At 42.8% G+C, this 16,482-nt stretch overlaps 2 protein-coding genes across 16 annotated transcripts in view; one reads left to right on the top strand and one right to left on the bottom strand.

The window, feature by feature from the left end:
* The window catches only part of LOC114764356 (peripheral plasma membrane protein CASK-like), a 45,264-nt gene that overhangs the window by 8,528 nt on the left and 20,254 nt on the right, over positions 1–16,482 (bottom strand). For 12 of the 15 annotated variants that reach the window (XM_028953914.1, XM_028953907.1, XM_028953911.1 and 9 more), the window contains exons 3-16: positions 15,889–15,994; positions 14,801–14,878; positions 14,631–14,703; positions 9,315–9,417; positions 8,633–8,808; positions 8,214–8,336; positions 7,054–7,137; positions 5,773–5,872; positions 4,801–4,818; positions 3,981–4,102; positions 2,734–2,811; positions 2,138–2,218; positions 320–508; positions 54–132 (exon numbers count right to left, since the gene is read on the bottom strand). In XM_028953914.1, the coding sequence (XP_028809747.1) occupies positions 54–132; positions 320–508; positions 2,138–2,218; positions 2,734–2,811; positions 3,981–4,102; positions 4,801–4,818; positions 5,773–5,872; positions 7,054–7,137; positions 8,214–8,336; positions 8,633–8,808; positions 9,315–9,417; positions 14,631–14,703; positions 14,801–14,878; positions 15,889–15,994 (1,410 nt within the window). The remainder of the gene's footprint in view (positions 1–53; positions 133–319; positions 509–2,137; positions 2,219–2,733; positions 2,812–3,980; positions 4,103–4,800; positions 4,819–5,772; positions 5,873–7,053; positions 7,138–8,213; positions 8,337–8,632; positions 8,809–9,314; positions 9,418–14,630; positions 14,704–14,800; positions 14,879–15,888; positions 15,995–16,482) is intronic. The other 3 variants (XM_028953908.1, XM_028953915.1, XM_028953920.1) reach the window with 1 other exon arrangement.
* On the top strand, positions 10,010–12,948 carry gpr34a (G protein-coupled receptor 34a). Its single transcript, XM_028953921.1, has 2 exons — positions 10,010–10,372; positions 10,890–12,948. The coding sequence occupies exon 2, from the start codon at positions 10,927–10,929 to the stop codon at positions 12,055–12,057; it is 1,131 nt and encodes a 376-aa protein (XP_028809754.1). The 5' UTR covers positions 10,010–10,372; positions 10,890–10,926; the 3' UTR covers positions 12,058–12,948.

Genomic DNA, 16,482 nt, shown 5'->3' on the forward strand with positions numbered 1-16,482 from the left:
CTTTACCATCAACCAACCATTTCTTCTGATGCCCCCAGTGGGCCGCACTCTACCTTGTCTGTGAATCATGCCGCCGTGCATTATTCTGGCCACAATGCAGTGATTCAGGTCATTCATCTTCAGAGTGATACCCTGAAGGAGGGAGGGAAGGAGGGATGGAGAGACAGGGTCAGGACCACAGTCCGGGTTATTAAATCACCCCCATCCTTCCAAGGCAGCCATTCAAAGACACATGATCACGAATGCTGGAGTGAGTTACGACACTTTCAGAGCCGGTGAAGGGGGATGAGGTAGACGTAAGAGGAGAGAGGGGTGGTACCATGGGCTCGTCCGTGTTCTTCTGGAACTGAACCAAGCGCACGCGCGTGACATTCTCCAGGTCCATGTCGCCGTTCGTGCTCTCGGGAGAGTCTCCGTTCAGGTATGGTGAGGTTGGAGGGGGCGTGACCCTCAGAGCCTCGTCACTGTACACTTCATGGGCCACAACATCATGGGTTTGCAGGAGGGCCTAAAAACACATAAAAAAAAAACAAACAAAAAAAAAAAAGACAAAAATGTCAAGATAATTGACATAATTCCTCTTTTAAAAACAGAACACACACACACACACACACACACACACAGAATATCTGAGTAAAGGGTCAGTGTGTTTCTAGGCTGTGCTGTGTCCTGTGGCTTAAAAGTCTGTAAATACAGCAGAGATCATTAGCTGACATGCTGACATTACAGCGCGTGTGTGAGGGTGTGTGTGGCTGGATTACACTAATCCTGTTTCTACCAGCACTGATTACAACACTCACAACGGGCTACAGAAATACCGACTGAACAGAAAGAGAAACAAGACGCTGAAATAATGACACCAAGTTACCAAAAACTGACATTAAAAGTGATGAGTAACATTTCTCATAAGTCATGTCATATTATAATTAATTTGTTTATCATAACTACTAAATTGCATAACTTAATTATGCAGGCAGGTATTTAAATTAAATATTTTTTTTTAAATAAATAAATAAATAAAAGCAATTTGATTATTGATGAAATAATTGTTTCATTTTTAAAAGTCTACTTTGAGATGTTTCCTCCTTGATTCATCAATCAACATTGGGATATAGGACCAGACAGCAACAAACAGATTCCCATCACCAGCATCAGCAATAACAGTTACAGCCAGTACTCATAGTTTCATTTTCTACTCATCAGAAACCAGGACCATCACCCTTCCCCTGTACCCCATTCTGCACTCTTCAGATCACACCAGGCCTGCCGCTACCCTCTGAGACCTTCTGGGTCAGACTAAGGGGAATTTAAAAGGATGGAAGAGCCGTGAGATGCCGGGCGTGGAGGAAAAGGACGAGTTGCTGATGAAACTGAGTCACAGCGTCTTGTCTGCTTACATGGGCATTAAGATTTAATGTTACGAAGCTCAGCAAAGTGCTGGCCCCAGCAAAGAGACAACATTTTAATGCAAATAAGGTCAATTAACACAAATTAATACCTCACAATAATCACAATAAATCAACAATTACTCTTAACATTTCTTGCATCAATACATTAACAATAGACATAAAATTACAAATACTAAGAAATATTAAGGGACCATATTGTCAAGAACTATTGGGTTTAAAAGGAATTTAGAATTTTACTAATTAAAATAATCAATTATTTTTGTCATCATCTTGCATCCATATATCATAACTTTATGAAGTAAAGGAAGAACATTAGCATAGGCCTGGCATGACAATGACATGAGGATTCGTGCCTAAAACTAAGCCAGCACCTTCAACCACGGCTGCTCCAGAAGAGTCAGAGCTTCGTCCTCTCGCCATACAGGCCTTCTGGAATTCTTCTGTCTCACCGCCATGCTCTCGTTTGTCTGCTCTCCTTTACAGGCCACTGGCTAAGTGAAGGCTCTCCGTCCCAGATCTTCTCACCTGATTTGGCATGCCTGCCCCGTCTAAGCCACTCTCGGCGTCCCCGCCTGATGACATCACTGCTGTCAGCAGGTGTCCACAGGTGTCCGGGTGCTAAGCTCTCTTAGACCCTTTTCTCTCTCGCCCTTTTCCCTGCCAGCTCTGTTCTTTATTGTCCAGGTGACCCCAATGTCAAAGTTTCGCAATGATGCGTCGTCACTCACCATAAAGTGTGGCTGGGTGAGAATCCTCCTCAGCTCTTTAGCTTCCATGTTCTCTGGGTAACAAGAAATGGTCTCCAGCACCTGCAGGCAGAGGTACAGTAAAGGTCTACAGTGCACCCCAACAGCAGCAGCAAGGTTCTTACTCATGACTTTTCAATTACTCAAAGGCAAATTTTCATGCCCATATGTTCTATAAAATGTCTGCGCAAATGTGAAAAGCAAAATCTCAAAAAGTCAAATTAGCCAGAATATTGTTTAACTAAACTTGTGGCAACTTTTTTAAAAAACAGTTTGCGCAGCTGTAATTTACATGACTTTTAAACGGCATACGGCTGCGGAGGAGCAGAAGCACGTGACGTAAAAGCCAGCAAAGATACTATAGACCTGCGCTGGTTTTACATGTTGTAGTTGTAAATGTAGAAAAACATTTCTCGTGCAGCCTAATGGGAACTATGTTCAAGTTATACATTCATGTGTCAATCCGATTTCAATGACTTCTTCGTAACTTTATATGTTTATTTTGTATTCCAAAACTCTTCAAGGCCTGTAAAATTCTCCTTTTCAAACATTTTAATGACCGTAGGAGCCCTGCTCACCTCTTTGGCTCTCTGCACAGCATCACTAGGAGGATTCCTGATCTGTGGCGAAGACCTGGTGTTGATCTTATCATATAGCTAGAAGAACACAGAAAGGAGAAGAATCACATCACAACTCTTCATGATTACTAATCTACACTTGCACATAAACTACCTGTCAACATTCTGGACACCTACATATTTTTAACAGAAGAAACAGCATCACGAATCCGTTTGTTTGGGTATAATTACGGTATAGTATTTAATGTAGTTTCCTGTACATCCATCAGGTTTGTTTTTGTTAGCATGTCTTTTCACACTGCGGCTGCTCCTCAAATGCACTAATAACTGCTTGCAACCCAACGGAATTGCCTTTAGCACGCTTTTCTTCTGTCTGCTTTGGGGACAAAAGTCACACCATGCCTTTAAGACGGTTTGCTGCAGTCCCTTTCAAGTTGGCGCGTCAAAACAGAGGGTGTCAGAGACTCCTGACACAATGTAAACTTCTCAAGCAGCACGAGTGGAAACTTCTGAGCACTAATGAGAGGGAAACCAAGAAGTTCATCACTTCTCATAGACAGGCATTCTGTATATACCAATTTATATCCTAATTATAATCTAACTTCTGGGTCATAAAAAAAGGCCAATAATGGCAATAAACACAATTACAGGAGCATAAAAGTTCTGCTTGGTTTTAATTTACTCGGGTTTTACGTAACATCAGCCAAGCTTCCTCAGACGGCTTATGGTTCCTCCTTTTACAGCATTTCTTTTGAACCCCAGAGCTCATGTTTATTGTTCAGAAAGAAGGTAAGTGGAAGGTAATATTTCACTTCATTTTTTTTTGTCAGCTTTAGATATATTTGTTCTCCACAAGAGGTTCTAAAACTAAAAAAAAAAAATCCTTAAACCTACTGTGTATGATGCACGTGCACAATAAGTTCACCATAGTGCAGACAAAAACAACTTAAAAAATAGCATTTATAAACACTTTGTTTTACATATTTTCCCATATATTTAATCTTCCTTAAAACACATAAAAGGGTGCTAAAACACACAGACCCTCTCTCTTTTTCCCCTCAATGTGAAAAAATCTTGTATGTACTGGGTGTGTTCCAAACTCGCTGGCAGATGCACTAAATGCACTGACATTAAATGCCCCTATCTGATTTGAACTAAAACAATGGATGGAAAATAATCCGAATGCTTTAATGGCAGCGCTGTAAAATCAATTTGTGCATGTGGGGAGGTTTGTGCACATTGCTCACATCCAGCAGGGTGTGGAGATGTTGGTCTTGGAAGACGCTGTGGAGGAAATCCAGATCTTTCTCACTGCAGTCTGTCAGAGCGTGGATCTCCTCCAAGCTGTCAAGCACCTGAGACACAGCTCCTACACACACACACAAATATATATCATGATGGTGTGCGTGCACGCACACACACACACACACACACACACACACAAACACACACACACACTGGAGATGTTAACAAACAGAGAAGAGAAATGGTCACAAACTTCCAAAAATCCAAATGCACACAAACACAAACAAGAGTCTCAGGATTTGCTTTTCATGCAGTTGTATAATTCTGACTGCATGGAAGTGAATGGAATGCAGGAATGATGTCAAACGTGGAACTTCATTCTCAAAACAGAGGAAAGGAGAAGTGTTCAGCTGCACCAACATGAAAACTGACACTGTGAAAGCACACAAGAGGAACAGAGTGAGCAATATCACCGCTAAGACTAAATGGCTGCACGGTGAGAAGCAGCGTTCCCCTAAAAGGAACAATGATTTCATCCAGAGGTCGGGGTAATCCCTTAAACATTTCATGAGGTGAAATATAAACAGTAGAACATGTTTACAGGGCACTTTAGCTGAACACTTTCCAGTGAAACACTCACACACAAAGCAAGAAAACCATCGGTTAATGCACACTCGCTTTGGTTACTGATGGTCATCACAAGACACACTTGACAGTCGATGCTTAATTTCTGGTGAGTTCACACGCCACACAAGAGGACCACAGATGCGTGAAGGGGTTAATGCGGAGTCATAGTCGGTGGAGAGTGGTGGGGATACCTACGTTCGGCAGCTAGCAGTCCTATAAGGAGGGCAGCGTTAGAACACATGATTGACCGTCAGTTTTGGGGAGGGGGGAAGGAGAGGAAAAGAGAAGAAAAGAGGAAGAATGAAGACGCAAGCCCTCAGTGAAAAGCCGCAGTCTATAACTGAAAGGTGATGCGACTGCAGACATCAACAGCAGCTGCAGAAACACAGAAGCTTGCTGCAGAGAGGGTGACACATTATAATACCGCAGCGCAAACCACACTTGCACGAATTAAAATAGCCTTTAAATACAAACAGTACATTCATTTCAGTTTGGTGAAAAAAATCAGTTTCCAAAGCACTACCCATGACTGCCCTTATGTCTTTTAGTTTGAGCATCTTGACATGTTTCAATGTTTCAATCCGTTATTACGGATTGCAAGTAATACTTTTTTTTTTTTTAAACCTGGGGTCACTATAGAGGACACACTTCCTGTACTGAATCATGACCAAATGTAAAATATTACCTCAAACCATAAGATCAGTGCCAGAACCCCCTCAATTAAGAAACAAGTAGTAAGTTCAAGAAACAGGAATGACTACTACTTGGCCCGACTTGACAGGAAGCGAGAGTCTGGCAGATGAGACAGAGGGAAGATGAGAGAGGAGGAAGGGTTGGTTTGTCTTGCTCAACTGCGTACAAGATTTTATCATCTGCTGGCGGGTTGGAGGAGCCGAGAGGAAATGCCGCCGCGCCAACAAAAGCACGACAGCGGCGCCTCCAATGCTGCTTGGAGTCGGAAAAGTGGAAAATGGTGCCAATCTGGTCCATAATTTTTATTTTTTTTTTAACTGTAAGTGAGTACTGTAACAACTCAAAATCCAAATGAAAAATACCAGTGAAATGAACATACGGAGCGGTTCGTGTTACAGCCGAGAGGGACTGTATGCGGCTACTCTGCTACGTTTTAATTGTACTGGTGTGGACGGCTGAGCTGTGTGGCTGCACCTGAGGAAGTGGGGTCTTCTGAAAAGTCCGGGAGTTCCTCTGGAGGGTCACCGTAGAAGAAGTTGAACTTGTGGCTGGAGACAGCAGCTAGCACTGCCCCCTGGAAAAGAACACAAGAAGACACGGCCAAATCAGCCACCCACACCGCCATAAAGCATGTGCCTGTCAAGCCAAACAACACAAACCCCCAAGCTGCAGCTCACAGAACTCTTTCCTCACCATTTCCCCACACCACAGCTGTTTTGTGAGCTCAACAGGCTCTGAAATGAATTTTAACGTGTCACTTCTTTACTGAAAGTTTACCAAAAGGCAACTGTCCCTCGCTAGCAAAAATATAACGTTAACGTTGCAACGTTTTTATCACAATACATTTACAGCATTTACACAAAATTGATATTTCCTCGAAATCATAGTATAAATGCTAAATTTGTCCCATTATTACATCAAATGACACCAACATAATGAATTTAAACAAAGTTTTCCTTCGGATCTAAGTTGTCCGCCTCCATCTCCAATCAATGTCACCAAAATCACATGGACTTCAATCTAAACATTTCCACAACCGAACATTTAAAAGTATCAACACCTAGAGAACACATTGTTTATATAAATATATTTAATCTGTCGCCAATAATGAAATCTTTTTCAGTCCACTTTCTCCATTTTCAGTTAAGTAATTACAGAAGTATATTTTAAAAAATGACATTTCTTGTAATTGCTGCATTTACAGATTTGACAAAGAAGAGGCAAGAATGATTGTTATATATGTTCTCCTATAAACATCTTGTTTGTGGTTTCCTTTACAGGGCCGCCGGGGACCTGAATTATGAGTTTAACTGAAACCTGCCTGAAAGGTCGAAAATTATTGTTCATAAAATGCAACAGTTAGATGAGAACAACAACGTAAAGAAAGTGATAATTAGGCAATCAAACATTTGTACAGATTTTGTGTTTCAGAATTAATGCCACAATTGCCTCAGATCAAAGACTGAATAAACTATAATTATTATTCTATATTCTCAATCGTCACAACATTGTTCCACCTGTGGTGTAGTAAATGACTATACTGTGACCATTGAGTATAAATTCTTACGTTCATAAAAATTCTAACCCCCCTGTCAAACGTGTTACACGCGTCTGAAATTCACCACTTTCTGTTTTTTCTAGTAAGTGGAATTATTTTGTAAATCTACTGGTACTGCAGAATGTCTTTGTATTCCCACAGGACATTTTGAACTACTCGCTTTACATGCCACTTAGGCTGCAGGTTTAGGGACACACCTTAAGCTTCCTCCTCGCATTAAATTTCCTCAGCTGCTCCACCGTCTCAGGCAGGTGGATCTTGTAGGCATAGCGGTCCCTCTCCTACAGAGAAAAAAAAACAACAAAAAAAATCACACATACACATTTCAAACAATCCGATTTTACGGTTAGGTCCTAATGTGCTCTTATGGTTTTTTTTAAGACCTAAATGTTTTTGTGCAGGGTTTTTTTTTTTTTTTTTTTGGTTCAGTCCTGATGTGGAAAAAAAACATGAATAGCTAACAATGTTGGTTAAGATGGTTCACCAGCGCTATGCCTTTTTCTTTTTTTCTTAAACAGGGTAGGTGTTAAATTTCTCAGTAATGTCAGTTGTAATGTACTCACAGCTGAAAGATGTGCAGCAAAACATTTAAAAGAATAAGATAACAATTCTGTGCATTTAATATATATGTGCATTTACATTTACTATTTAATAGATGTGCATTTACATTTACTGCATTTATCTTCCAATCAGTAGTTACAGGGACAGTCTCCCTGAAGATACTCAGGGTTAAGTGTGTTGTTTAGGGACAACGGTAGTAAGTCTGATTTGAACTTGGTACTTTGTGGTTCTCTGCTACCCAATAGGCTACTACCACCTCTATGGATGTACAATCGTGTCCAAAAGTTTTGAGAATGACACAAATACTGGTTTTCACCAGGTTTACTGCTTCCATTTTTATCATAGCAATTTGCATATACTACAGAATGTTATGAAGAGAGATCAGATGAATTGCAAAGGCAGCACCGTCAGGGAAAAAAAACATTGAAATTTTGTGTCCATGGCCAGGAAACTCCTGGACCTTAATCCAGTTGAGAATTTGTGGTCAATCCTCAAGGCGGGTGGAAAAACAAAAATCTACAAATTCTGACAAACTCAAAGGACTGATTTTAAAGGAATGAGTCGCCATCAGTCAGGATTTGGCCCAGCATGTCAGGGAAAGTTGCAGATGTCTTGAAAAACCACAGAGACAACAGACAAAAAGATCTAAAAACCCTGAAGCAGTGAAAACCAATATTTGTGTCACTCTCAAAAATATATTTTTGTATATAAAATATTTTTTCCAAATGTATTATTTTATTTAAATTTTTTTTGGTGTATGTGTATTCAAAAGTCAGAATGTGCACAGATGTGTCACCTTCAGCCAGGGGTGGTTGAGGGCCTCGTAGACTGTGATCCTCTCTGCAGGATCAAGCATCAACATGCGACGCACCAAGTCTTTGGCACTCTCAGAGATGTGGCCCCACTGCCGTGGGTTCATCTGAGTAGCATGTACGCATGTACGTACACACACACACACACACACACACACACACCACACACATCCATGGGATTAGTGGAGATTCTTTGAGAACAGTGAGTCACTGAAAGATCTCAGAGTAAAACTGAAACTGAACTAAATACTTGTGAGAATTGTGAAATAGGAGACTTGGTCACAGGTTAAAAAAAAAACATTATATGCAGATCTCAAAGGACTAAGACCCGGAAAAAGCTCCAAATGTGGTCTATTACAAATACCACAAGACTCCAACCAAAAACCAACATCCACTCCACTACCTTGTACTTTCCCTTGATGATGCCCTCAAACAGGCGCTCCTTCGTGCCATAGAAGGGCAGGCAGCCACTCAGCAGAATGAAAAGGATGACCCCGCAGCCCCACACGTCCACAGGTTTCCCGTACGGCTCCCTTTTCACCACCTCTGGAGCCATGAAATGAGGCGTCCCCACACGCCCTGCACAGCGGTCACAGCAGTCAGCTTTAGGTCCACATTTATCGCATAACATTTAAAAGTATCTACACCTAGAGAACACATTTATATATATATATATGTGTGTGTGTGTGTGTGTGTGTGTCCAATAATGAAATCTTTTTCAGTCCACTTACAGATTTGACAAAGAAGAGACAAGAATGATTATGTATATATGTGTCCCTAATATATGTTTGTGGTTTCCTTTACAGGGCCACCGGGGACCTGAATTATGCATTTAACTGAAACCTGCCTGAAAGGACGAAAATTATTGTTCATAAAATGCAACAGTTAGATGAGCAACTGAACAATTTAAAGAAAGTCATAAGGCAAACAAACATTTGTACAGATTTTGCGTTTCAGAATTAATGCCACAATTGCCTCAGATCATAGACTGAATAAACCATCAAAAGTTATTCAATAATAACAGATGAACGAGTCTCTGCCCTGCCCCATGACTCCCTTTTTAGACGAATTGACTGTGCACAGACCTCCCGCCACCAATCCTGACTCGCCGAGCTGAATGGCCACCCCAAAGCCACCCAGCTTCACTGGAGCAGAGTTCTCTTTAGATGCCAGGAGGACGCAGTGAGGCTGCAAAGGAGGAAGCAACAAACTGTTAGAATTGCATTAATTACATTTTGAAAGAGTCTGTCAAGAAGCCAATGATCATCTCTCAAAAATAAAATCAACATAATATAACAAAAAAAAAATCAGGTTTGCTTTAAAAGGACTGTGCATTGTGACTGGAAAATTTAAGCTGATGACTTGTGTGGGGGGAAAGCCGCCGTACTGCAGCGCACTTGATTGCGCAACATCCTAGATAAACACAAAATTGAAATTCATTGGAACGGAATGCCTTCCTGAAAATTCGAAATCTATAAATTTCACTGTGGTGGTTGATTGTCCCCATTTGAATTTAATACAGACCTAGAAGACCAAGCTCACTTGGTGACGGTGATGCTCTGCAGTATCTGTGAACACCATCTGTGTGACACATGTAGGAAGAACATCCAGGTGTGAGGGACTTCCCCTGATGTAACATGCAGGAAAAGAAAACTTTTGGCTTGATCGTCTGCCAAACTGTGCGCTGGAAACCTGGCAAGCCACCTCACCACCTCCACCCCCTCTCCACACACACACGATTTTTTTTTTTTTTTTTTTGTCTTTCTCAGCTGAAGTGGTCGAGCGAGTGCAAGCACCCCTGCTGTGGTTTGAGCTTTTCCTTCCGCACTTTTTCAGCCTCCTCTGCGTTTTGCTGCAAGGAGATTCTTCTGCGAACAGCAGTGTGCACCGCATGGATGGAAGTAAAGACGGCAGGGCTAAAGCGCTGAACTGCCACCGGATTTTGTACCAAGACCAGGGGTTTAGTGAGGGGAGAGAACACCTCAAGACTCCACAGACTTCAAAACGCAAAGCCAGCAAAACAAAGAAAACATTAAAGGGGGAAACTGGATGTATTCGATGGAGGGAAACAACGGTTGTCTGGAATCCTCACAAACCTCCACGTCAGCTGCGCAACGCGTTGAGAAGAGCCTGCAAATGAGCGGTAGGTGATTTATGGCTTTCATTTAACCGTATGGCTATACCTGCGCATGTGTTACTGAGTCTGTGTATGCAATTAATCAACAGTGACATTAACCAGTGTGAATGTGTATATATGCATAGGTTTATCTTCTGAAACTTCTAAAACTAACATTTTAAAATTAGAATACTTAATGAGACTAAATGTGCAGGGATTAAAGAGGAAAAAAATATTAAAATATATTATTAAAAATGTTAATAAGCTATTCAGAACTGATATCCAGAAAGGCCGTCTGTAGTTTACATACTAAATGCAATTGACCTTTGTGACTATGATGAATAAAACAGAAGAAAAAAATTCTATGAATTTACCCGTTGAATAAATATTTTATTAAATAAAACAATGAAAATGAATTAGAAAACTAGATAGATTAAATTAAATAGTAATGGGAAAGATTTGGATTATATATTGTTTCACTTCACCTTTTTTTGTCTCAGGAAATACTTAAAGTAAGAGTTAAGTGCTCTATTCTTCTTCTCAGGACTGAAGATTTAAGCAGCAGAACCCACACGCAGAGGATGACTATGGAATCATTATTTGTTTCAAATCAATCCCTCATGCCAACCAGTTCCGGCATTAAGAATCAACAGAACTGCTCCATGGACGAGGAGCTTCTGCACATTCCATTTGCAGTCCTCTACTCCCTCATTTTTCTGTTTGGTTTAATCGGGAACCTGCTGGCCTTGTGGGTCTTCTTCGTCCTGCACTCCCGTAAGAACTCCGTGAGGGTCTTCCTCATCAACGTAGCCTTGGCGGACCTGGTGCTGATTATCTGCCTGCCCTTCCGGGTCCTCTACCACTCCCTAGGCAAATGGCCTCTGGGCACGAGGATGTGCAAGGCGGTGGGCAACCTCTTCTACATGAACATGTACGTGAGCATCACTCTGCTGGGTTTCATCAGCCTTGACCGATACATAAAGATCCAGAGCGGCAAGGGGAGTCTGAGGGGCTGTGGACGCTGGCTGAGGGGCAACGGGTGGAGCAAGTTGGCCTGTGGCGCGCTCTGGGTCGGGGCGGGCGTGGCAGTGGTGCCCATGATCGCGCTGGCGGAGGGCAACGAGGAGTCCGAGAAGTGCTTCCAGTACAAGAAGCGGACTGGGGCGGCAGGCAAAGCGTACTTCAACGCCTTCATGGTGGCAGTTTTCTGGCTGGTGTTCCTGCTCCTGGTGGCTTCGTATTGTCAGATCGCCTGGCACCTGCTCCAAACGTCGCTGAGGAAGCCCAACATGCCCAACGCAGGCCGCTACAGCCGAACCGCCCGCAAGTCTTTCGTGGTGCTCTTCCTGTTCACCGTTTGCTTCGTGCCGTACCACTCCTTCCGCGGCGTGTACGTACACTCGCAGCTGACCGACACGTCCTGCGAGTGGCAGCGGGTGGTGGACCGCACCAACGAGATCATGCTGCTCCTGTCCTCGCTCAACAGCTGCCTCGACCCGGTCATGTACTTCATGCTGTCCGGCTCGGTGCGAAAGGCCACGGTGCAGGCGGCGCGCGGCCTGCTGCGGCGGCTGAGGGTCGCCGGCCATCACGGCGACAGCGTCGGCACCTCCAACAGCTCCACCACTCAGGCCACCACCCCGGGCAACACGCCCAGGGGCAGCATCGGCCACGCCACCGTCCTGCGCTGCAAACTCGCGGGAGTGCCGTAGCCTTCCGGCCACTCGTTTGCGTGAAACATTCCATTTCGGAACTTTTATTTATGCATGCATGCATGCATGCATGCAATATTCATTTCGCCGCATGCAGGTGTAGAGACATATTAGTGCTTTATGATTTCTTGTGAAAACCACAAACCTCCAATTATTAGAACTTTATTCATGATAAATGAATTACCAACGACCTTTTCACAAGATATGCGCCCACACAACTGAATGTATTACTGAAACTAACAATGTGTTTAATGTGAGCCATTATGGACGGGCGCCCCTTTCAACGATCTGGGGGACGTTGAATGGACCCTTCAGCAGCAGATGAACATTTCAAACCTGCCTGAATTCTCCAGGGACGCTGATGCTTTCTTGCGAACTTTTATGGATGTACTTTGCAGTCATGAGTCACCGCGTTTTACTCTTGCCTGCTCGGGATCTTCCTTCGTCTCTGAAGGGGTCTTCCCGGAGCACACAACGCTTCAGTAGAACATTCAAATGTTGAACAGGAGTTTCCAGGCTCACTCAGAAGTAAGCACAGAGCAGACATCTCCAAAAGCACAGATTTAAAAAGCCATGTGACGGCGCAGACAGAGCAGCAGGAGGAAGTGTAAAAGTTTTCCGTCCCTTTCAGCGTTTCAGCCCGGAAGAATTCATGACCTCGCCGCGACCTTTTAGATTCACTACGTTTTCCAGCGAAGGCGCTTTAATCTGTTAGTAAGATGTGCAGGTGATGATTCAAAGTGTTGCCAAACAGTGCAGTTCCTGTAAGAGACCAGAAGGTCAAGAAACCACATAGACGGGAAAACAACCCAGAACAGACATAATTACTTCCCTCTCTGAACATGTACTAATCTGTGTAATAAAAAATAAATAAAAAACCTTTTTGCCATATACATTTCTAGGTTTATCCTTTGGCTTGCTCATCTTTCTGATATTTGCAGACTGATTGCCAGACCTGGAGCACAACCGCAGCTTGATGAAATGTTGATGTGTGGAACTGATCCCAGCAGACGAATGACTAATTGGGGAAGAATCGAATCTGCTGTCAACGTCCGGACTGAGACGAAGCTGGAAAAGCATGGCGCCCTCTACTGGTCGAAACGCAAAGGCAGGTCACGTTCAACTGCATGAAACAATGACTGCAGAAGGCAGTGGAGACCCCTCTGGTTGAACATGACAATCATTTGAACAACATAAAACATGACGAGACGGCACAAACTTTTTTACTTTAAGGCATTTTCGGTTGCCTGTAGTTTGGGGGTTCCGGAGGGCCCGACGAGTTAAGGGTTCTGTTCCTCTGCTGATTACCACAGCATTGTATTTAGAGACATTAAGAGAAAAAGAAGGAAACTCTAGCACATATATCTAAAAAAAAAAAATATCCAAATTAGTTATGAGTATATAAGCAATCTTTTGGTGTGAGTGTATTAAAGAATAAAGTTAACGAATAAATTAATATCTTGACCCATTAACCTGTAAACATGTAATTACACCCAATCGGAGCGATAAACAGCACACAGACACAGCAAAGCCGCTTTAGTCCTTGATGGACGTAGGCCTGCTTCCATCAGACCAAAGTAATGGATCTGAGAGCAGGGCCGCCATGCAGCGCCACGGCCACGGAGGATCGGGGTCCCGCCTCCTTGCCTGCCTTCTGTGCTCCCCTGACTCCGGGAGTAATCCCACTTTGATCACAGATGCCTGTCGCATTACACAGCGGCCTTCCCCCTGCTACCACCCTAATCCCGGCCTGGGATTAACTGCTGCAGATGACCGCGGCGTGGGGAGCATCAGAGCCGGACGACGCGTCGTAGCTGCGTCAACTGTTGACTCTGCACAAGCCCACAGCCGACAGCAGCATCTGGCGGCCTACTGTAAAGATTTTTTTTTTTAACAGAAGACAGACACCCATGCAAAATAAAAGTGTGTGTCCAGTTCAAGGTCACGTGGTGGGGCAGCCGTACGCTTGCGAGATGATCTCAGAACTGAGGCAGGGCAAGTCAGAGCAGCGAACGAAGACTCTTTAGTGAGCGTGTTAAAGCGATTTAAGAGCCAGATCAGCAACTTTCATCACTTACCTGATTAAAATGTGAATTATTTAAACTCGTTTGTTGTACGACACAGTCGATAGCTGCAGTTTAGAGGAATTAAATTGGCTGAGATGAGCACTTAATCTCATGAGTGCGTGCAAAGCCTCATCAATAAAATAAGACAAACAATCTGATTTTCAACTTTCCTGCCAAGAGTGCTAATAACTAAACTGAAATCAAGAAAAAAAACAAAAAAGGAAACATAATACCATCTGTAAAGTCTTTTTTTATAGTGACAAACCTTCAGCTAGGAGAAATCCATATCAAACAATTTATTATCTGTCAAACGATGATTTCTTTAGAACATTGTTGAACGTGTCGGGCAGAACTGCTGATATTATGCAGAACTTTGACAACCACTGCACAGTTGTGGGCATCTGTGGGCGGGATTTTTCACTCAGAAATGTACAGCGCTCGATGAAACCGCAGACTACTGGAACACGCGAAGAGAAAAATTCAAATAAAACCAGGACATGGCCTCACCTTCACATCCCGGTGAATGACGTTGTTGTCATGGCAATAGCGCAGGGCTTCTAGAATCTGACGCATGTAGTGACTGGAAATGGGGAGAGGCGGGGGGAGAGGGCGGTGAGTTACAGGCAGGGAAATCGGTCATAAATATAAACAGGATCCTGGCGCTGGTCGCATCTTACCTGGCTACTGCCTCGCTGTAGACGAAACCCGCATCTGCTCTCTTTACTATCTCAAAACACAGATCGGCTCCATCCATACTAACAGAAGGAGAGAAGATAGTCATAACATTATCCTAATAACTTATAATTTGTCATAAATAAAACACAAACCATAACAAAAGGTATTTTACATCAGATAAGGAAGGACCGCAGATAAAGCAGTCCGAACATACTAAAGACCCTCTAATGAGTCCATATTAAACCCCATGTAAGCCGAATCCAATTTTAATTTCAGAAGAAAAAGAGAAAAAAAAAATTCAACACAAAATTAGTTTTAGTCAAAATCTGCAAGCTCTCATTCCAAGACCTTTATCAAGAAGGTGATTTATAAAATCATTGAATTATTCAGTTTTATGGCATGACCGCATTATGCTACACATTTCTTTTTGTCAGTAGTCATCCAGTTACTATAATGTGTCTAAAAAGATTTTTAAAAATCCGCAACATTGGGAAGTAGACGTACTGGGTCGTACTGGACCCCGCATTCACCGCATGTCCGTTTCGCACATACAAGCACATACTCCCGACACACACTCCCTGCAGCGTGTGATTTACTCTATCTGCACTCGTGTTCAATTTTCAGGAGGCCGTAAAACAAGCGATCCCATTCGGATACAGCGGGTAATAGTGACTCCGTAATAGGATGGCAAGAGAATTACAGTCTAACACGGTGCTCCGTCTCAAGACCATATGAGCAAAGTGGGAATGGGAAGCATGTGTAAATTTATCAGGTCAGCTTTATTTCCACATCAGAGTTTGAAGTAACATAGTTATTGCAGGGAATAACACTCAGATTTAAAAAAAAAAAAAAAAAATGCAGTTTGTTCCTGCATCCCACACAGAAAATTTCTTTCAAAACTTGCAGTGTGATGTTGGTACCATAATTGCCTATGAAGATGAATTACGTGTAAGAAAATTCTGTATTTGTTGAAACATTGGATTTCCATCTGATTAAATTCATCCAATCACCTGCACATAAAAAAAAAACCCAACAAAAACACACACACACACACACACACACACACACACACACACATATAGAGACTTACAACTCAAAGACCATATAGAGCATCCCATCTGAGCTATAGGTCTCCAGCAGCTCCACAATGTGAGGGTGTTTGAGCATGTGACAGATACTGGCCTCCCTCTTCAGATCTGTAGGCAAAAGAGGAAAAAAAAAAAAAAAAAAACAACATTAAAATCACCCTCATTATCACCGCTTCTCATATGAACATGCACTCCTCCTGCAAATAAAATAATTTGTCTGGTTTGTTTCGCATCAGCACCAACAACTTAAAGTACTGATACCATTGAAATTCTCAGGATCACATCCTGTTTAGTTCAGCCTAACTCTGCCCTGCTCTCGAACCCTGACGTCACGGGGTGCTGCCTGACCAACACTAGATGGCGCACTGCTGCATTCAGCCTGAGCAGAGTCTGAAGAAGCCTGGTCTATATGGCATTACTTAATTACTTCATGAGCTGAATCAGCCCCTTTTTTCGACAGTAAATCCACGGGTGGAACAGCAGTTCTTCACATTGAGGCAAACATCATGATTAAAACATTTAAATGTTCCACCATCCCCGCCCCTCATCAAAAGACGACCCAGTTGGCACAGACCAGATGACAAGTGATGGCTTGG

This window comes from Denticeps clupeoides, chromosome 15, assembly GCF_900700375.1.
Source record: "Denticeps clupeoides chromosome 15, fDenClu1.1, whole genome shotgun sequence".
In the NCBI taxonomy this organism is placed as follows: Eukaryota; Metazoa; Chordata; class Actinopteri; order Clupeiformes; family Denticipitidae; genus Denticeps; species Denticeps clupeoides.